This window comes from Ovis aries, chromosome 15 (assembly GCF_016772045.2).
Source record: "Ovis aries strain OAR_USU_Benz2616 breed Rambouillet chromosome 15, ARS-UI_Ramb_v3.0, whole genome shotgun sequence".
NCBI lineage: Eukaryota > Metazoa > Chordata > Mammalia > Artiodactyla > Bovidae > Ovis > Ovis aries.
This window is the reverse complement of record NC_056068.1, coordinates 54,520,115-54,543,208: the sequence shown is the minus strand read 5'-3', so window position 1 is coordinate 54,543,208 and position 23,094 is coordinate 54,520,115. Positions and strand designations below refer to the sequence as shown.

The window sequence follows — 23,094 nt, the reverse complement described above, 5'->3', positions numbered from 1 at the left end:
CTTCTATCTTTCCCAGCATTAGGGTCTTTTCAGATGAGTCAGCTCTTCGCATCAAGTGGCCAAAGTATCGGAGTATCAGCCTCAGCATCAGTCCTTCCAAGGAATATTCAGGACTGATTTCCTTTCGGATGGACTGGTTGGATCTCCTTGTTGTCCAAACGACTCTCAGGAGTCTTCTCCAACACCACAGTTCAAAAGCATCAATTCTTCAGCGCTCAGCTTTCTTTATAGTCCAATTCTCACATCCATATATGACTACTGGAAAAACCATAGCCTTGACTAGATAGACCTTTGTCAGCAAAGTAATGTCTCTGCTTTTTAATATGCTGTCTAGGTTGGTCATAACCGAGGAGTAAGCGTCTTTTGATTTCATGTTAATTTCATGCTGTTAATTATGGGCTCCTAGATCATTTTCCTCCAGGAAAGCAGGAAAAAAAACTCACTGCTTCCTTTGTGGTAAAGAAAGTGGGACTGAGGTATATTTCTAGAATATTTTGGCACAAAGGTATTAATAAAGGGAAAGAGTGAAAGTTAGGACATGGGTAGTTTTACTAGAGATAAGGATTCCATCACTATTAAGTACTCACAGGGTTTATAAAAGCTTTTAAGTCTCTCTATATGGCATCTTTGTGCATGTTTCTTTTAAACCTTTGGTATCCTTAAAACCTACCTGTTTTTTGTTGACCTCAAATGAACAAAATGAAATTACTCAGACTCCTCAGACCATGGTTTTCTGTCATCATTGCCACTAGGAAGCCCCTTATTTTTTTTTCCTTATAACCATTCCCATTCCTCACCTTCCTCCATTTTGTATCCGTGCTCTTGTACTTAATGAGTCATTTCAATCCATTGGCTATGTGCTTCTTAAAGATAACATTTGTCTAGTTCTCCTCATTTTCTTCTATATTTACCTTTTGTAATCAGATCTTTGATCCATTTGAATTTGTATAGTGTCCAGTAGAGATCTAATTTACCTTTCTATTTATAGGGATCAGGTTTTCCCAACATAGTCTGTTAATCAGTCTGGATAAGATGCTGCCCCTTACCTTGCTTTAGAGTATATCATTTTCAAATAGAGTGATTTCTTAAATCTTCTTTTTCAAAATTGTCTTAGCTATTTGTAGACTTTTATTCTGCCATGTGAATTTGAGAATCCTTTTGTAATATTCTAGAAATTCTGTTGAGATTTTCATTATAAATACTTTGAATTAATATTTTTACAATGTTAATTAGTCATATCCATGAATGGAAAAAAAAACAATAAAATAGCTGTCAAGTAGCAGAGCGTCATTGACAAAGCTACTAGTTCTTTGAAAAGACTTTCAAAACAGGATTTCTCTGGTGGTCCAGGGGCTAAGAGTCGTCACTTCCAAAGCAGGGGGCCCAGGTTTACTCCCTAATCAGGGACCTAGATCCCACATGCCACATGCAACTAAAGGATTTTGCATGCTGTAGTATGGCTCAGCAGTAAAAGAATCTGCCTGGAATACAGGAGACTTTCAGGAGACTCGGGTTTGATCCCTAGGTCAGGAAGCTCCCCTGGAGAAGGAAATGGCAGCCCACACCAGTATTCTTGCCTGGGAAATCCCATGGCCAGAGGACCCTGATGGGCTACAGCCCATGGGGTCGAAAAGAGTTGGACATGACTGAGCAACTAAACAACATGCTGCGGTGAAGATTCGAGATCTCGCGTGCTGCCGCTAAGATCCAGCGCAGCCAAGTAAATAAGCACTGAGAAAAGAAAAAGTATCATAATTGAGAAGTGCCGAGAGTAAAGATTTTGAAAAATTTTTAAGATTTTTGTTGTTTTTTTAGACGAGAACCTGTACATCCTTCCTTAATTACTTGCTAAGTTAGGGTAAGATTATGTATTTCTGGTTAAGAGATTGTTTCCACCAGTTAAAAAAGTTATTTATTTGTTTGACTGTGTGGGGTCTTAGTTGAGGCTCATGGGATCTTCGCTGTATCACGCGGGGTCTTTTAGTGTGGTCCACAGACTCTCTGTAATTGTGGTGTGCAGCCTCCATTGCTGTGGCACAAGGGCTTAGTTGCTCTCTGGCATGTGGGGTCCTCGTTCCCTAAGTAGAGATCAAACGTGTGCTACCTGCATGGCAAGGCAGATTCACCACTGGGCCACCAGGAAATCCCGCCACCAATTTTGAAGATCTTTTTTTTTTTAGATTAATTCTAAAGTCTACTGGGTTTTCTGTGTAGTTGATTGTATCATCTATAAATAAGGACAGATTTGCCTCTTCTTTCAGTCTTCCAATTTTAATGTTTTCCGTTGCCTGTCTTACTGTTTGGTCAGGATCGTCTCTAGTACTGTATCGAGTAGTCCCAGGAATGTCATGGCTGGTACACTCGTCTTGTTCCATTAAATGTGATGTTTCCATTGGTATTGTTAAGTAATTTTTTTTTTTATCAAGTTAAAGAAATACCCTTTATTTTCTTTTAGTGCTCATATTAAGAGGTTATTTTTTTGTCTTAACTTATGGAACTTATTGGTATTTTCATTGTATCTGTTCTTTTTTACCCCCCTTCTTTAATGCTTAGTGAATAACATTGATGGATTTGCTGATGTTGAACCATCTTTGCCTAAATGACTGCAGTATATTTCTTTTAATTTTCATATACTGTTCGATTTAGTTGGTCAGTTTTGCATTTGTAAGTCTTGGCCTGTAATTTCTTTTCATGTATTCTTCTTACACAGTTATGATATCAGGGATCCGTTGCCTCAAAATGAGTTAGATAACATTTCTTTTTTTCTCTTTTAATTTTCCTAGAAAAACTTATATAAGGTAGATATTGTCTGCTCTTGAAAGTTAGGTTGAACTTGGTAAAACCATCAGAGGGCTTTGGGTAGATGAGGGAATATTTTGATTACCATTTCTGTTCATTTATTTGTTTCTCTTTCTTCTTGTGCCTTATATGTTTCCAAAACTTTATGAGCTTCACCTAGAGTTTTAGGCTGCTTGCCTTTCTCTGCTCTTAAAATTACCTTAATAGTCTTTTCAAAGAAACAGTAGTGAGTTTTATCACTGATTGCTGTACTTATGAGCTATTTTATTGATTTCTGCTAAATTTGAAGAATTTATTGTTTGGCTCTTCTTTAACTTCTTGAATGTTTAACTTAATTATGAGTATTCAAAGCTATAAATGTCTATATTTTAGCTGTATCCTGCAATTTTAGACACATGTAGTGCTTTCATTGTTCAACTGTGAGTGTTTTGTAGTTTCCCCTACTTCTTTAACATAAGATTGTTTTTGTTTTTAGTTTCTAGACATGGGTTTATTTTGTAAAACTTTTTGCCCCCAAATATTTGATGCATAGAGGGTATGTATATTCTATGGGATATTTTCTAATTTTTTTCATCCATTATTGCTGTTGACATCAATGCCAGTCTCATTCTTGTTCCTTTTTTAGGTGAATGCTTTTTTCTCCTTTAAATATTTTCTTTATATTTGATATTTCAAATTTGACTAAACTATATCTGAATGTGAGGTTTTTTCTTATCCAGACTTACATTGTACAGTTCTGAGGAATCCTCAGTTTTTATTTCTTCATGCTTTTCTTCCGCTCTGTTTTTTTTCTGGGACTTCTCATAAATGAGTGCTGACACTGCACATCAGCTTTCTTCTTAGTAATATGAAGCAGGGGTGAGGAGCTCAATCACTTCCCATCCTGTAGCTATCATTTCCTGTTCTCTGCCCCTCAAAGAACCTCAGATATCTTACAGCAGGCTCACTTCCAGATCTGCCATCCTTGTAACTCCACAGCCCATAGGATAAGGAGGGAATGTTCCAGACTGGCTAACCTGCTCACCTTTTATCAGTACCATGTCCTGTGCTGCCCAGCAGGTACCCTGCTGTCTCTGGCTGTCACTGGTACTGCTACTTTCATGCCCTACAATAGTAATGGGGTGGGGTGTGAGCTAATAATTACAGTGGGTTAGAGGGAGAAAAGCACACATTTGGAAAGTTCTCCCTCAGTCTAAGCCTGAATATGCCACTTGACTCTCTATGCTATTTATATCCATTTCTCTTCCATTTTGGCATTGTCACTTTCTGCTTCTCAGAGATTGCTCACAGCTTTTGTGTTAGGTTCTGGACTCCAGGAACTCCCTTTTACATGACATCCCCTGGGGTTAGACTAGGGGAGAGGGGCATGATTTATGGACCTTGAGTTTGACCTTAAATGCCGTCATATACGTTCATGCCTTTTATTAGCCAGCACATACTTGTAACCTCAAGTTATGATGATTTAGGTATAAAGTACTTAAATGATGTATTCTTTACCCTCTAGTATTTTATTATAAACTTGGAGTCATTAGCAGATGATTCTAGTTTGCTTGTCATCTGTCTGTTTGAAGAATGTATTCTTTATGAAGAATTTATGCTCTTGAAAGAATTAAATTTGGGACTTCCCAGGTGGTCCAGTAGTTAAGATTTCATACTTCTACTGCAGGGGGCACAGGTTCAGTTCCTGGTCAGGAAACTTAAGATTCCACATGCTGCATGACATGGCCAAAAAAAAAAAAGAATTAAATTTGACTCATAATATGCTTTTTACTTGAGTCTGTGATGATATACTGGAGTTCAGTTTTCTTAAAGATATTTTTTTCTCTTTTTCTTATCATTTAGAGTGAAGATGAAATCAGGACACTGAAACAGAAAAAAAGTAAGTGATAGTGTTAATGACTCAACTTCTGAATGCCTTTTTAAAAGCCCTTGACCTGGTAAGGACAAATAAATATGTTTTATGTCCAAAAACCTATTGTGAGAATGATGTAAGAGTGTGGTAGGCATTGTCCTGTGGTCTGGAATTGTCTGTGAGATAAAATCTTAGCTCAGTTAGTCTTTATTGAGTACCACTATTCCATGCACTTGGCCTTCTCTCTTTCCAGTAGGTGCTCCCAGTGTGGTAGGGTGCAAGGCAGAGTAAGTATCTCGCTGTAGGGAAGGAAAGGAGCCGAATCTCTGTCCATGCCACCTGTGGTGCATACTAAGTTCTTGGTAAAAATTTAAAGACTCAGTGCTGTTGAGACTTGGCTTTACAGAGAGTAAGAGTCACAGTAGCTGTTCTCCAGGTGCTGATGTCTGAGCTGTGTCACCAGAAAATAAGGACTAGAGGGGGTTTTGTTCTTACCAATTTTTACTTTAATCTTCCTTTCCTATCTCTTCCTACTACTGCTGTTATTATTAACCCAACTTTTTACTGAGTGCTTACTGTGTGCCAAGTCATTAAGAGCTTTGCATATATTAATTCATGTAATTCTCACGGTAGCCCTGAGGTAAGTACTATTATTTTCCCCCTTTATAGCTGAAGAGACATGGAGTCAGGCAAAGAAAGGAGTGAAGGATATTTGTGTCTTGAAACAGGGTGCCAGATTTGGGGAACTACACATTTTGTTTTGGAGCTTCTATGAACCCATGATGGTTAAAAAAGGGGCCACAGGGGCCAGGACTTACAGGGTTGTGAGTATGACTATGGTCAGAACCCTTAACCTCAGGGCTTCAGTTCTCCCATCTACATATGAAGAGATTTCTATTAATAATGTACTAATAGTGCCCTAGAAATTGCATGAATATAATTTGTAGTATATGGTCTCATCTCCCATATAAAAGTATTGCTTAAAAGTGTCAGCATGGACCTTGGAGCCAGACAAGCTTGGATTTGAATTTTCACCTCTGTCTGTGACCTTGGCAGTTATTTACTGTCCTCATTTGTAAATGGGGTTGATAACATGCCTGTAGAGGGAGCAGTCTGCTACATATAAGAGGACAACACAGTGCCTCAGTAAATGTTAGTCCTTCCGGTCCTTTTTGTGACGGCGTGGACTGTTATTACTCTGTATATGTAATGTGCCTTCTTAAATTTATAAGAAATTGTTCCTCTCATAATAGCATTGACATGTAGGATGAATATATATTCATTCACAGTATTTGTCTCCTCCACTAGAGTGTGTCTTAATTTAATCTCTGCATCCTAGTCTGTGGTCTAGTAGGTGCCTCGTGAGTGTTGAATGAATGAATTTGTGAATTTTAAATATTTAACCAGTCAAATATGTAATTTTTTGTTTGTATGATTCCTTATGAACCTGCTTATAAAATTCTTTGTTTTCCAGTTGATGAAACTTCTGAACAGGAACCAAAACATAAGGAAATAAACAACAGCAATGCTCAGAATCCCAGTGCAGAAGAAGGGGGTGAAGAGCAGGATGAAGACATTTTACCTTTAACTCTTGAAGAGAAGGAAAACAAAGAATATTTAAAATCTTTATTTGAAATTTTGATTCTTATGGGAAAACAAAACATACCTCTGGATGGACATGAAGCTGATGAAATCCCAGAAGGTCTTTTTACTCCTGATAACTTTCAAGCACTGCTAGAGTGCCGAATCAATTCTGGTGAAGAGGTTCTGAGAAAGCGCTTTGAGACAACAGCAGTTAACACATTGTTCTGTTCCAAAACACAGCAGAAACAGATGCTGGAGATCTGTGAGAGCTGCATTCGGGAAGAAACCCTCAGGGAAGTAAGAGATTCTCACTTCTTTTCCATCATCACTGATGATGTGGTGGACATAGCAGGGGAAGAGCACCTGCCTGTGTTGGTGAGGTTTGTCGACGAAGCTCACAACCTGAGAGAGGAATTCGTAGGCTTTCTGCCTTATGAAGCTGATGCAGAAATTTTGGCTGTGAAATTTCACACTACAATAACTGAGAAATGGGGATTAAACATGGAGTACTGTCGTGGCCAGGCTTACATTGTATCTAGTGGATTTTCATCCAAAATGAAAGTTGTTGCTTCTAGACTTTTAGAGAAATATCCCCAAGCTATCTACACACTTTGCTCTTCCTGTGCCTTAAATATGTGGTTGGCAAAATCAGTGCCTGTTATGGGAGTATCTGTTGCATTAGGAACAATTGAAGAAGTTTGTTCTTTTTTTCATCGATCACCACAACTGCTTTTAGAGCTTGAAAGTGTAATTTCTGTCCTCTTTCAGAACAATGAAGAAAGGGGCAAAGAACTGAAGGAAATTTGCCATTCTCAGTGGACAGGCAGGCATGATGCTTTTGAAATCTTAGTGGACCTCCTACAAGCACTTGTTTTATGTTTAGATGGTATAAATAGTGACACAAATGTTAGATGGAATAACTGTATAGCTGGCCGAGCATTTGTGCTCTGTAGTGCGGTAACAGATTTTGATTTCATTGTTACCATTGTTGTTCTTAAAAATGTTTTATCTTTTACAAGAGCTTTTGGGAAAAATCTTCAGGGGCAAACCTCTGATGTCTTTTTTGCAGCCAGTAGCTTGACTGCAGTGTTACATTCACTAAATGAAGTGATGGAAAATATTGAAGTTTATCATGAATTTTGGTTTGAGGAAGCCACAAATTTGGCAACCAAACTTGATATTCAGATGAAACTCCCAGGGAAATTTCGCAGAGCTCAACACAGTAACCTGGAATCTCAGCTAACCTCTGAGAGTTATTATAAAGAAACTCTAAGTGTTCCAACTGTGGAACACATTATTCAGGAACTGAAGGATATATTCTCAGAACAGCACCTCAAAGCGCTTAAATGCTTATCCCTGGTACCCTCTGTCATGGGACAGCTCAAATTCAATACATCAGAGGAGCACCATGCTGACATGTACCGAAGTGACTTACCTAATCCTGACACACTCTCTGCTGAGCTGCATTGTTGGAGAATCAAATGGAAACACAGAGGGAAAGATATAGAACTTCCATCCACTATTTATGAAGCCCTTCATCTGCCAGACATCAAGTTTTTTCCTAATGTTTATGCATTGCTGAAAGTCCTATGTATTCTTCCTGTGATGAAAGTTGAGAATGAACGCTATGAAAATGGGCGAAAGCGTCTCAAAGCATACTTGAGGAACACTTTGACAGATCAAAGATCAAGTAACTTGGCTTTGCTTAACATAAATTTTGATATAAAACACGATTTGGATTTAATGGTGGATACATATATCAAACTGTATACAAGTAAGTCAGAGCTTCCTACAGATAATTCAGAAACCATTGAAAATACCTAAGAGACTTTTAACCTAGACTGTCTCTTATATTTGATATTCAAAAAAAAATGTAAGAAATTAAAAAATATCTTACAGAAAAGTTGTAAGGGTAGGCCGCTTAATCACTGAATATCTTGACCTGTAGGCCTCCCGTTGAGTACATTAGTCATTGATAATCTGCCTGTTTAAATGGCCCATTTGAACGCCCATGCTTTGGAGACCTAACTGTTCTTCCAGAAGATAGCATTGAAAGTACCATATTACAGTTTTATGTGATCTCTGCTAATGGCACTTTGGAATTGTTTTAGTTAAGTGATTTTAGACATTACGTTTATCACTGTGGATCAAATTGTCAGGTATTAAGTTATCAGATCTTTGAAAAAATAAAATTACAGGAGGTATGGGAGGAAGGAATGCATTTTGTAAAATGTTACAGTGAAGCTCATGACTGACTTTTAAATAATAGGAGTTATAAGTCTGCTATTAAAAATCTGTAAAGGACAGTTAAGAAAATTATCAGACTATAAGAGAAACATGTTAGCTTGTCCAACAAGGATTTCAGTGTAGATTTTCTCTTTATCAAATGAAGTTAAAGCAACAAGTTAAAATTTGAATGGGAGAGCCTGCCATTGTTGTTCCACATCTGGTATTGCTGTTTACATTCCTTTATTGAGCCTACGTCTTTGTAAGCTTTTTGGCAGGTATGTGTTGAACACTTCAGTTTCATGGTCAAGAAAGGATCAGAGGCCATGGATACTGACAGCTGATTTGTCTGTTTTCTTCTGCTTTTTCCATGACTCTATCTATTGCCTCATCTTGATTTACAAGCAAAGCCTAGAAAGTCTACAAAAATAAGTGTTTTGTAGTTTATCTAGGAATAATACAGAAAATATTGCTGTTATTTTTGGTGAAGAAAATCAATTTTGTATAGTTTATTTCAACCTAAATAAAATGTGAATTTTGTGTAAAGTTCAGATATTTTTTTTTGGTGTGGACAAAACAGATTCTTGTGATAAAATTCTCTTTTCAAAAATATCACCTTCACAATTGAAGATAAGTTCTTTAAAAACCTATTTAAATTGTGAAGTCATTAAATGTAAGATTTATCTAACTTTTAAAACATTATATGTTATATGACCCCTGTTATAGTTAATTTTTACATAATTGTTGCTGGCTAAAATGTAAATGAATGAATATTGCAGAGACATTGAATTGTTTATGTTGGGATAAGTTAGTGCTGTTCGAGCTTCAGAAAACAGGGTGAGAGTGTATTTGCCAGTTGCTGGGTCTTACTGATGGTAGTAGTGGCCACAGGACTGGAAAAAGTCAGTTTTCATTCCAATCCCAAAGAAAGGCAGTGCCAAAGAATGCTCAAACTACCACACAACTGCACTCATCTCACACGCTAGTAAAGTAATGCTCAAAATTCCCCAAGCCAGGCTTCAGCAATACGTGCACCGTGAACTTCCAGATGTTCAAGCTAGTTTTAGAAAAGGCAGAGGAACCAGAGTTCAAATTGCCAACATCCACTGGATCATCGAAAAAGCAAGAGAGTTCCAGAAGAACATCTATTTCTGCTTTGACTATGCCAAAGCCTTTGACTGTGTGGATCACAATAAACTGTGGAAAATTCTGAAGGAGATGGGAATACCAGACCACCTGACCTGCCTCTTGAGAAACTTATATGCAGGTCAGGAAGCAACAGTTAGAACTGGACATGGAACAACAGACTGGTTCCAAATAGGAAAAGGAGTACGTCAAGGCTGTATATTGTCACCCTGCTTATTTAACTTCTATGCAGAGTACATCATGAGAAACGCTGGGCTGGAAGAAGGACAAGCTGGAATCAAGATTGCTGGGAGAAATATCAATAACCTCAGATATGCAGATGATACCACCCTTATGGCAGAAAGTGAAGAGGAACTAAAGAGCCTCTTGATGAAAGTGAAAGAGGAGAGTGAAAAAGTTGGATTAAAGCTCAACATTCAGAAAACAAAGATCATGGCATCCAGTCCCATCACTTCATGGGAAATAGATGAGGAAACAGTGGAAACAGTGTCAGACTTTATTTTTGGGGGCTCCAAAATCACTGCAGATGGTGACTGCAGCCATGAAATTAAAAGACGCTTACTCCTTGGAAGGAAAGTTATGACCAACCTAGATAGCATATTAAAAAGTAGAGACATTACTTTGCCAACAAAGGTCCATCTAGTCGAGGCTATGGTTTTTCCAGTGGTCATGTATGGATGTGAGAGTTGGACTGTGAAGAAAGCTGAGTGCCGAAGAATTGATGCTTTTGAACTGTGGTGTTGGAGAAGACTCTTGAGAGTCCCTTGGACTGCAAGGAGATCCAACCAGTCCATTCTGAAGGAGATCGACCCTGGGATTTCTTTGGAAGGAATGATGCTAAAGCTGAAACTCCAATACTTTGGCCACCTCATGAGAAGAGTTGACTCATTGGAAAAGACCCTGATGCTGGGAGGGACTGGGGGCAGGAGGAGAAGGGGACAACAGAGGATGAGATGGCTGGATGGCATATACCGACTTGATGGACATGAGTTTGAGTAAACTCTGGGAGTTGGTGATGGACAGGGAGGCCTGGCGAGCTGCGCATCGTGGGATCGCAAAGAGTCAGACACGACTGAGCAACAACTGAACTGAACTGATAGTAGTGCATTTTCTTCTTTAAGACAAACAGGGCAGATGTGTCAATCAGGACGCATTACCCAGGCAAGCTATAAAAATGATAACAGGGTTTTTCTTATATCCAAAGCTCTAAGAGGTACCTCTGTCTTTGACAGAACTGTTCAGGTTCATGATGGCAGGATGACAGAGGAGGAGACACAGAGCAGGCCTTTTAATGGCTGCATCTAGTTCTTAGGACACTTAAGTAGCGGTTTGACCTTGGCAGATTGTGTAATCTGGGTATATTTCCTCAACTGTAAAACCACACGCCGCGCTATGAGGGTTAGATAATTTATCATCAATCATCTATTACTACTTAACAGTATCCCAAAACTTAGTGGCTTAAAAAGAAAAAAAAAAAGCTAAACCACCGGTTTTGAATAGTTCTTTTGCTGATCTCATCTGGGCTCTTCATTCAGTTGGCAGATTGGCTGGGGTCCTAGATGGGACAACTGGGCCTGTCCATGTGGTCTTTTATTCTTGGCTTGTGGCATGGTTATAGGGACTTACCTGGTGGCTCAGACAGTAAAGAGTCTGCCTGCAATGCGAGAGACCCGGGTTCAATCCTTGGGTTGGGAAGATCCCCTGGAAAACGGTGTGGCAACCCACTCCAGTATTCTTGCCTGGAGAATTCCATGGACAGAGGAGCCTAGTGGGCTACAGTCCATGGGATCACAAAGAATGGGACACAGCTGAGCTACTAACACTTCTGGTCTCAGAGTACAAGAAGGCAGAGGCAATAGCTTCAAACCATGGGCTCCAAAACTCACAGAATGTCACTTTCAGCACATATTTTGGTCAAAACAAGTCACAAGGCTGGCTAAGATAAGGATAATAGAAGGGATAAGGATAATAGACTCATCGTTATGACCAGAACTGTAAAATAGGGACCTGTTTTCAGTGTGCTATAATCATCCAAAACATTCATGTAGCAAGCATTGATTAAGCTTTTAAGATGCCTACCATTTGTTTTCATAATTCTCCAAGTTAATTGGGGAATTTATTAAAAGCTTGAAAACCCTGATTTGTTAAGCATCTTCATAAACTCTGGTCTTGGAAGGTAGATTGACTCTATAGTAGTCTCTCCATAGATGAAATAGAGATTATCATTTTTGCAAGATTAGATAGAGGTTGGTGTTCAGTTCAGTTCAGTCACTCAGTCATGTCTGACTCTTTGCAACCCTATAGACTACAGCATGCCAGGCTTCCCTGTCCTTTCCCATCTCGTGGAGCTTGCTCAAACTCATGTCCATTGAGCCAGTGATACCATCCAACCATCTCGTCTTCTGTCGTCCCCTTCTCTTCCCTCCTTCAATCTTTCTCAGCATCAGGGTTTTTCTAATGAGTCAACTCTTCACATCAGGTGACCAAAGTATTGGAGCTTCAGCTTCAGCATCAGTCCTTCCAATGAGTCAGTTCAGTTCAGTTGCTCAGTTGTGTCTGACTCTTTGTGACCCCATGGACTGCAGCACTCCAGGCCTCCCTGTCCACCACCAACTCCCAGAGCTTACTCAAACTCATGTCCATTGAGTCAATGATGTCATCCATGTCAACCATCTCATCCTCTCTCATCCCCTTCTCCCACCTTCTATCTTTCCCAGCATCCGGGTCAGTTCTTCTCATCAGGTGGCCAAAGTATTGGAGTTTTAGTTTCAGCATCAGTCCTTGCAAGGAATATCCAGGACAGATTTCTTTTTGGATGGACTGGTTGGATCTCCTTCCAGTCCAAGGGACTCTCAAGAGTTTTCTCTAACACCACAGTTCAAAAGCATCAGTTCTTTGGCTCTCAGCTTTTTTTATAGTCCAACTCTCATATCCATACATGACTACTGGAAAAACCATAGCCTTGACTAGACAGACTTTGTTGGCAATGTCTCTACTTTTTAATATGCTATCTAGGTTGGTCGCAACTTTTCTTCCAAGGAGCAAGTGTCTTTTAACTTCTTGGCTGTAGTCACCATCTGCAGTGATTTTGGAGCTCAAAAAATAAAGTCTGTCACTGTTTCCACTGTTTCCCTATTTCCCATGAAGTGATGGGACCAGATGGGACCATGATCTTAGTTTTCTGAATGTTGAGCTTTAAGCCAACTTTTTCACTGTCCTTTTCACTTTCATCAAGAGGCTCTTTAGTTCTTTGTTTTCTGCCATAAGGGTGGTGTCATCTGCATATCTGAGGTTATTGATATTTCTCCCAGCAATCTTGATTCCAGCTTGTGCTTCCTCCAGCCCAGCATTTCTCATGATGTAGTCTGCATAGAAGTTAAATAAGCAGGGTGACAATATTCAGCCTTGATGTACTCCTTTTCCTATTTGGAAACAATCTGTTGTTCCATGTCCAGTTTTAACTGTTGCTTCTTGACCTGCATACAGATTTCTCAGACTGCAGGTCAAGTGGTCTAGTATTCCCATCTCTTTAAGATATTTCCACAGTTTGTTGTGATCCACACAGTCAAAGGCTTTGGCATAGTCAATAAAGCAGAAATAGGTGTTTTTCTGGAACTCTTGCTTTTTCGATGCTCCAACAAATGTTGGCAATTTGATCTCTGGTTCCTCTGCCTTTTCTAAAACCAGCTTGAACATCTGGAAGTTCACAGTTCATATACTGTGGAAGCCTGGCTTGGAGAATTTTGAGCATTACTTTACTAGCGTGTGAAATGAGTGCAGTTGTGCAGGAGTTTGAGCATTCTTTGGCATTGCCTTTCTTTGGGATTGGAATGAAAACTGACCTTTTCCAGTCCTGTGGCCACTGCTGCATTTTCCAAATTTGCTGGCATATTGAATGTAGCACTCTTACAGCATCATCTTTTAGGATTTGAAACAGCTCAACTGGAATTCATCACCTCCACTAGCTTCGTTCATAGTAATGCTTCCTAAGGCCCACTTGACTTCACATTCCAGGATGTCTGGCTCTAGGTGAGTGATCACACCATCGTGATCATCTGAGTCATGAAGATCTTTTTGTATAGTTCTTCTGTGTATTCTTGCCTCCTCTTCTTCATATCTTCTGCTTCTCTTAGGTCCATACCATTTCTGTCCTTTATTGTGCCCATCTTTGCATAAAATGTTCCCTTGGTATCTAATTTGCTTGAAGAAATCTCTAGTCTTTCCCATTCTATTATTTTCCTCTATTTCTTTGCATTGATCACTAAGGAAGGCTTTCTTATCTCTTCTTGCATTCTTTGGAACTCTGCATTCAAATGGGTATATCTTTCTTTTTCTCCTCTGCCTTTGGCTTCTCTTTTCTCAGCTATTTGTAAGGCCTCCTTAGACAACCATTTTGCCTTTTTGCATTTCTTTTTCTAGGGGATGGTCTTGATCCCTGCCTCTGCTACAGTGTCACGAACCTCCATCCATAGTTCTTCAGGTACTCTATCAGATCTAATCCCTTGAATCTATTTGTCACTTCCACTGTATAATCATAAGGGATTTGATTTAGGTCATACCTGAATGGTCTAGTAGTTTTCCCTACTTTGTTCAGTTTAAGTCTGAATTTGGCAATAAGGAGTTCATGATCTGAGCCACAGTCAGCTCCCAGTCTTGTTTTTTGCTGACTGTATAGAGCTTCTCCATCTTTGGCTGCAAAGAATATAATCAATCTGATTTTGGTTGGTGTAGTTGGTGTAGTCACTATTTATTCCACAAATATTAGTTGAATGCTTATTGTGTGCCAGGCTTCTGGGTTAACTGCTGGCAATAACCAATGTGCTTTCTTACAGAACTTACAGCCTAGAGCTGGCCCATGGGACTACAGTTGTACTTATAACTGCACACACACGCACAAACATACTTCACAGAGTTAAGTGGATCATATTACTGAAGTTAAAAGAAAATAACACAGGGTACCCATAAAAGCTTTGTGTGATTTTTAAAAGATTGTATATCATATCAAAACAATTTTTAAAAGAGACTAGGAAATATATTCAAGATTTAGCATATATATTTGGAGGAATTTTTGCTTTTGACATATCCACTCTTATTTTGGGGAATAAAAAGTTAAAAAGCCTAACATAGGATTTGTTACCTGTAAATGAGAACAAATGCTGTATTGCTATTTTTTTGTAATTTTTATTTCACTCTTAGCAATTACCCCATGAAGTAAGTGATAATTGATTAAGTTGAGAGAGACCCCACTTCCCACCCCTCTTGAGACCAGTTCCTCTGCAGTAACTTAGTTGGATCTGGTTTTTGTTTCATATTAGAGATAGCTACTTTTTAAGTGCTGTTTAAAGTAATTCATTAAACATACAAAAATTGTACTTGGAATGTTTTTTAATAGTTATATATTTTGGAACTTACAAAGCACCTTGATTATATATCATTCAGGTTCTAAAAAGAAATTCAAGCAAGAATTATCCCCATTTTTCAGTTGAGAAATCAAGCTCACAGAGGTAAATGAATTGCCCCAGATTATACAGCTAATAAATGCCAGAACTAGGTACTTCAATCCAGTCCTTCGGTCTTAAAATTGATTGTGAAAGCCACTTCATTCTTAAGATTTGTAAAAGAAATATTTGCTTTAGGAATGGGCTTCTTTCATGTTCTTGCTTTATCCATTGCCAATATTCAGCACAGCATCTCTAAAAATGTGCTCATTATAGTCAACATGGGTTCCTTGTTAAAAAAAAAAAAAAGTGAAGCTCAAAACTTCTGAGACTTTACAAACTAGGTGTAGAAATGCTGCCACCTTTGTTTGGCTGCCAAGGCACTACCACAAAGGACTGTAGATCCAGGTCCATTTACTTCATGAGAGTGGGTGCAGCTGTCTTCTACTGTAATCAAATGTTCTTCTGTAGCCAGCTTTTTGTGGCCAGAAAAAGCAAAGTAATTTTTAGTACAGATTAGCATAAAAATCTTCTAGATCAGTTTCAGGAAACAATTACTAGCTTAGAAACAACAATAAGTGTGATCTATAGGTTGGCTAAAATGGCAGTTAATTTCCAGACCTCTTTACATGCCCCTTATTTCTTACCATGAATACTATATAAAAAGAATACACTACTTAACCACTGTATTTGGTTTCATAAATTATTTGGACAGGGTGAACAACAGACTTCAAAACTAAGTAGAGGTAGTAAATCTGCCCTTTTTAATGAGTTTGAATTTACAGTAGTAGTTTAAACATCTGGAAGTTTAAAGTTTTAATTCATTCCAAATGTTCAACAAGGATATACTGCAAAAAGGATATTATAATTGAGGGATCAAGAAAACTACTGTTGACTCAATCTGAAGCCTTTTCTAATTTTCTCTATATACATTAATCACATAAAACTTGAGAGGCTGACAGTTCAAAAAGAGAGGAGATGGGCCCAAATATCCAAGTTGGCATGCTTACAGAAAAATAACTTTTAAAAGAGAGCATGGTTCTAACAAAGATGAAGTTTAAGTGCTGTTAATTAACGTCTAAAATGTGACCAGGTAGTGCTTCTGTGTTCTATGTTCTGTGCTTCCTGTGGATATGAGGTGGGTTTTTATTCTGTTATTATTTAAACTGAACTTAAAAGAGTCCAATCTTTTGACTTTCAAATTGTAATTTTAAAAATCTTTTTGGCTCACTTCAAAATTGGTCAATGTTCCCTGCCAGGTCAACCCCACAGTAATGCATTTTGTTAATCCAAGAATCTGGTCTGCTGCCAGCTTGGTCTAGCATAAGGCCAAAATTTGTTTAGTGCACAATTCTTAAGTGCCTACTGGATACTTGTTAGGTTTTAGTTTAATTTTCTTAGAGCAGGGTTGCAGCAGCAGGAGCTGTGCTCATCATTGTCCAGTAGCAGCTGCTGCAAGCAAGAGTTCTCACTGAATTTCAGTGCTGTGCTCAGGCACTTTACCTGCATTGTCTCCTTTAAACTTTTCCACCTATGAAAAAGGTAATATTATCCCTAATTTTTTAGGTGAAAACCTAAGGATTAGAAGGCCACACAGCTAGTGAAAGATGTAAACATATTTTTAACATGATGTAAAGATTGCAAGTCTAATTCTTTGCCTCATATTTGCTTTTCATTCTTACTTCAAATATTGTATTGAAAGCCTGTTGTGTTCAATCTGAATTGAGCCTCAGGCATGAGACTAGGGTTATGGATACAAAGATGAATGAGATGAAGCCCATTCCGTGGATTTAGAGGTAAGATGGAGCCCATATCCTCAGGGAGCTCAGTCTTGTGGGGGAGCCAGACATGCAAGCCAGGAGCAGGGCTAGGATAGGGTAATCCTATCATTGATCATCCCAACCAGGGCACTTTTGATAGTATAAAGTGGAGTGAAGTCACTGAGTCGTGTCCGACTCTGCGACCCTGTGGACTGTGGCCTACCAGGCTCCTCTGTCCATGGGATTTTCCAGGCAATAGTACTGGAGTGGATTGCCATTTTGATAGTGTAAGGGGTCACTATTACTAGTTAGTGCCAGATCGACAGAGCTGGACTGCCTGAAGCAAACCAGGACTTAGTCACCCAGCTTCAGGAAAACCTACCGTGTGAAGGGAGGGCCCTGAGCAGCTAGAGGAGGAGATGCCCTAGCTAGGCCTAGAGGAGGGTGAGGCGTGCTCTTGTCTCCAGTCATCACCCTTACACCCTTGCTGTTCATCTTCAGATTTCAGCTGAGAATCACTTTCCCTAGGGCCTTCCCCTCCCTTGAAATCTGAGTCAAGTGTCCCTTACACGACCTCTCAGTTTTGCCTGGATGGATCTTCTACTAGATGGAAGTCCAGCAAGAACCTATGTGGGTCCAGCACATTTCCCTGAATATAGCTAAGAGTAGATGGCTAACGTTGAGTATAGAAATTCAAAGGCTAGGCAACAGCTTTTGCAGAAATCTACAAAAACAGCAACGTTTATTTTCTCATATATTACCTCATCTAATTAGTGAGTGATAATGGTATGTAAAAGTAAGCCAAATTGACCACTAACATAATAAGAGATCCATTTGGAATAAGTTTGAAGCCACGGAGAAAGTAACATTTTCTAAGAGAAGATCCACCTTGGAAATGGTATGTACCATGGGACCACATAACCCCCAATATTTTTTAAGTTAACCTCTTACTTCTCAAAGAAAATGTGACAATTTTATTTTAGTATAGAAATAAATCCATATAATGTGAATCATCTCTCACCCCCTCCCGCCAAAAAAAAAAAAAGCCCCAGATGATCATTCTGATATTCAGTATGCTATGTAAGGTTTTTAAAATTGCTAATTTCAGAAGCGATAGTTCTTACTTAAACCAGTTTTATACATATTAAAATCTGCATGGTTGTAGAAGCTTTAGAGCAGCAGAATTGTATAGCCAGCACTTCATTTTACAGATGACTAAACAGGACAGCTTGCGTAGGATCACACCACTCGGTGGTGGCAGAGGCCAGGGAGAGCAGAAGTTCCTGACAGTGTCGTGGTCTGTCCTGCCACACAGCCAACGCTGAAGATGGAAAGCCTGAGAGAACCATTTCTTGGCAGGTGAGCAGTGTCCACCCTTAAAACTTATTAATGTAAATGGTAATCCCATAAGTATGTCAGCTTTATAGGAGAGAGATTTATTATACAGGCCAGAGCCTGGGGTTAGTTCTTGGCACATTGCTATTTTGTGTTACCGTAAAATTTTGGTTTTTAAAAATATTTGGTATTGCTTACATCTTATTTGGCAAATTCCTATTCTTGGTATGATTATTTTTCTTTGGAATGGTACATGCGGTTAGATTGTGGGTTTGCAAAGCCTTTTTCCTAAAAAATGAGATGTTGAAAACTTTTCCTTATAATTGTGTCTTGTGGGATTTGGACTTCCTTTTATTAATAGCAACTACTATATATTGAGCACTTATTATGTTCCAAGCGTCGTATTAGGCACTTGGTATGAATCATTTTATTTAGGTTCACAGTAACCTGAAGCAGTAGGTGTTACTATCCTTGTTTTTAGATTTGAAAGTGACTTGCAAAAGGCCATTCAGCTGTGGAGTGAGAGTCAAATCCTGACCAACCAATGCTGGTAGAGCAGGCTGCTTCTCAGAATGGAAATCCTCACCTTCAAAAAAAAAAAAAAAAAGATGTGAAAAGACTGGGGTGGAAGGAAGTACATCAAATTACTAACGTTTGTTTCTAGGTGGTGAGAGTATGGGGAATTAAATCTTTTCCTTATTTTCTACAACATATTTATTTTTCTCATCTTTGGAAGGATTGTGTAGCATTCTGAAATGGAAAACTCAAGATTAGTTACATGAAACTTTTTCTTCCGAAAGATTTGTTGCTGTTTCCAGTTCCATTTAATACACATCACGCCAAGCATTATGCCAGGTGTTTAGTCTACAAAGATAAGTCATTGACCCTGGTGCCCAGTTGTTAGGCTGCTGATTCTCCAAGTCCCAGCTCAAGTGCAAGTGAATCAGTTGCTCCCGGTTACTTCTTAGGACCTCTGCTATTATCACCTCAGTTCAAACCCCTATCGCCTCTCACTTACCTTTTTCTCCAAGGCTGTTTTCCATGTAACAGGCAGAGTTATCATGAACCTCCTCTTCACAGACCCTTCCAGTGGTCTTAGGCCAGAATCCAAACTCTGACCATGACCCTAAGGCCCTGTGTAACCTGGTCCATGCCTACCTCTGGTCACATTTTCTAGTCTGATTCCTGTTCACTCTGCCCAGCTGTGATGATCACTCATCAGGCTCAATGAGAGAAGCCTGTTCACGACCTTTACACTTGCTGAGCCTTGAAAGCTGTTAGCCCAATTAACTCCTAGCTCTTTTTTTGCACTGTTCTGATGTTTGCTTAAATATTATCTCCACAGTACAACTTTCTCTGCTGACCCTTCTGAAACTAGCCTACCTTTTTCTAGAAATGAGTTGACTTCCTACATTAGTATATAAGTTCCACAAGGGCTGGGAGGTTGTAGTGTTTGCTGTGGTTGTATCCCACTGCCTTTAGTAGTGCCTGACATGTAGCTGGTGCTCCATATTTGTTGAATGAATGCACAAATGATGTGTTCTAGGATCAATGGAAAATTCAAAGTGGCTGGAAGATTCAGGGGAGGGGAAAGAAACTGGAGATAAAGATGTAAAGGCAATTAGGGACCAATCCATGAAAACCCTTGTAATTTATGCTTAGGAGCTGGCCATTACCCTCTGGTCAGAGGACTCCTCCAAGAGATGCTGAGCCTCAATCCTTTGTCTGTGTGAACTGGCCATAGGAATGGAGCCTTCAAAGGTGAGCTGTGTGGTAAAGTCTGGCCTGCAGTTTCTGGGCATGTTTAGAAAAAGAGAACATGGTTGAACTGAAAAGCAAACCCCACACTGGTCACTGTTAACCGTAATTAATAGCGTCTGTGATTTGTATAATCTTTCTTCCAAAGTGCTCCAAGTCTTGAGACATGATCCCTTTGGTCCCCCAAGACCCTGCCACAATAACAGCCTTGGCATGTGACTTACCACCCTCCCCTGCCATATAATACCCTTCTATTTATCACCCGTCTTACCCTTTCCTTTCCAAGTCAAGTAATTTTTGCCTTGTGTTTTTTTTCTTCTCTTCCTTCCCTTCTCAAACCACAGCCCATATAATTTTCATTGCCCTCTTTAGAACCTGCTTGTGTCTCAGCTCCAACCTTTTTATAGGAAAGGGGAGCAGACCTGAAACAGTGTGGAAGGAGATGTGCATTGTTAATTTACCTCCGTTACATAGTGGTATTTTCCTCTGGGCTGCAATTCATCTTCCAGCTTTGCAGTCCTCCTGAAGGACAGATCACTAAACACAAAGATGGCTGCTGGTGCTTTAGTCATTAGTGATCTCAGTTCTCATTGAGGTTAGAGTCCCTACTCATAGCATAAGAGTTGTCAGTGTAATTAATAGAATTAAGGTATCGATGATTTCTGCTGTGCTTCATGTAATGACGCTTATACTTAGGGAGGAATTTAGTATTTATTTCAGTTCAGTCGTTCAGTCGTGTCCGACTCTTTGCGACCCCATGAATCGCAGCACGCCAGGCCTCCCTGTCCATCACCATCTCCCGGAGTTCACTCAAACTCACGTCCATCGAGTCCGTGATGCCATCCAGCCATCTCATCCTCTGTCGTCCCCTTCTCTTCCTGCCCCCAATCCCTCCCAGCATCAGAGTCTTTTCCAATGAGTCAACTCTTCTCATGAGGTGGCCAAAGTACTGGAGTTTCAGCTTTAGCATCGTTCCTTCCAAAGAAATCCCAGGGTTGATCTCCTTCAGAATGGACTGGTTGGACCTCCTTGCAATCCAAGGGACTCTCAAGGGTCTTCTCCAACACTACAGTTCAAAAGCATCAATTCTTCGGCACTCAGCCTTCTTCACAGTCCAACTCTCACATCCATACATGACCACAGGAAAAACCATAGCCTTGACTAGACGGACCTTTGTTGGCAACGTAATGTCTCTGCTTTTGAATATGCTATCTACGTTGGTCATAACTTTTCTTTCAAGGAGTATTTATTTAGTGCCTCCTATATGCCAGGCACTGTGTAAGATGCTTAATGTATAATCTCATTTAGGCTCATATTTTGATGAGGTTGGTATTTTATCCCCATGAGAGAACTGAATTTCAAAGACATTATTTGCCTGCAGTCACATGGTCAGCGTCTGTCCAGAGCCAGAGCCTGTGTCCTTGTACACACTGCACAGCCAGCCCCAACCTGCTGTAGCACTTGAGAGTGCACCAAGGGTCCTCACAGACATTGTCAATTCAGTCTTCATGACAACCTGTAGGACTGGCAGAGTCATCCCCAGCTGACTTGTCACAATGCACCAGCCCTACTGCCCTCTGCTTTGGAGTCTGGGGCTTGAGCAGGGACCCGTGCTTGTCGCTGTGCTGGGTGCGGGATTTGAACCCAGCTCTAGAAGAGTTAGATCATTGATGGGCAGTGTGTGTGTGGAGGGGGCGGGGTGGTGAACAGACCACAGCCTCAGTGACAGCAGGGGGGTGGGTTCTCATTCTCTGAGGGAGGCCTGGAAGAGCTGCTGTCCCTTTCCTGCTGGTGAGAGTGGAGGCAGGCCTGGCCTAGACCTGGAAACATCAGAGTGAGAGAAGGTTGGACAACGCGGCCATAAGGAACAGGAGAAAGGGCAGAGGTCTGGTGTGAGGAGACCCAGTCCAAGGGCTGCTACTTGGGAGTTATGGGGCCTTGAGCAAACCACTTCACCACTCTGAGCTTAGATGTCATGGTGTTTATTGTACAGTCATGGTCAAACCTCACCACAGCATGGAACGCCAGTTTCTCCAAGGTCAAGTGACTGCTAACGTGACGGCTAATCAGCTGGTTATGGTTATCGATCCCAGAACAAGCCTGAGCACTGATGAAAAGAACCTGGACACTCCCTTCTCTTCTGTGCTCTTGAGAGAGAGGCTAGGCAAGTTGCTGCCCTTCTCTGGGTCTCAGTCTTCTCATCTGTTAAGGCAAGTTTGCAAATATCACCCATGATTGAGGAGAAGGTCAGCTCTGTGTTCTGTCATGTCCCTGCAATGCTGTGAAAGGAAAAACGCCTCTAGATGAAATTAGAAAGGATGAACTTCATGCCAAAGGACCTGGCAAGACTTCTGGAGGAGTATGGTATGAGCTAGGTCACAGAGGCTGGATGGGGATCAGCAGGGAAGGATTGCAGGGTTTTGATGGACAGCTGGGGCAGAGAACCAGGCAACATCCCATTGCAGGGAGTGCTACTGCTGTCTCTTTCCTTCCCATCTGACTCCATCAGCATCTCCCACATTCACAGCTCCTGCCCTCAATTCTCAATTCTAAGAGGCTGTTAGTTGTGAGACACTTTTAATTAAATAATAGCTTTGGAGAGAATTAAAACAATAGTTCTATGTAAACAAACTGGTTTTTAGTTGCATCTCAGTTTCAAAGCTATTAAATTGGAGGGAGAGAATGTATCTTAGCATTGAGAAAATACAGTATATGTCACTTTAGAATGAATACTACCAGAAACATTTGTCTGCAGAGATTGAGACAGATGTTCACATTCTTGTTCTGCCACATACCAACTTTGTTATTCTGGGCAAGTTGCTTAAGTTCCCTAAGCATCAATTCATTTTTAAAATGGTCTATAAATTGCCTGGGCATAGGAGGTGAGCAGTTAAGGTGGTTTGAATTTGAATGTTGATTCATTTCGGAGAGAGATCTGTAGAACATATTTTGTCTGAAATCAGAGGTTGCTATATTAAAAAAAATAACTACATATATTGTGATTTTAGAAGAGCATAACACAGAGCAGTATTTCTCACTGAGGGGTGATTTTACCGCCCCCCCCCCTGCCCAAATGACATCTGGCAATGTGTGGAGGTGTTTTCGGTTGTTATAACTGTGGTTGAGGGGGCTACTGGCATCTAATATTCAGAGCCTACAGATACCGTTAAACATCCTACATTGCACAGAACAGGCC

General features: G+C 40.0%; 1 protein-coding gene across 1 annotated transcript in view; it reads left to right on the top strand.

Moving 5' to 3' along the window:
* Positions 1–9,007, top strand: part of THAP12 (THAP domain containing 12) — a 29,005-nt gene extending 19,998 nt beyond the window's left edge. Inside the window, exons 4-5 of the mRNA XM_027979555.3 lie at positions 4,642–4,678; positions 6,126–9,007. Coding sequence (XP_027835356.1) covers positions 4,642–4,678; positions 6,126–8,059 — 1,971 coding nt within the window. The 3' untranslated portion in view covers positions 8,060–9,007. The remainder of the gene's footprint in view (positions 1–4,641; positions 4,679–6,125) is intronic.
* The last annotated feature ends 14,087 nt before the right edge of the window (positions 9,008–23,094 follow it).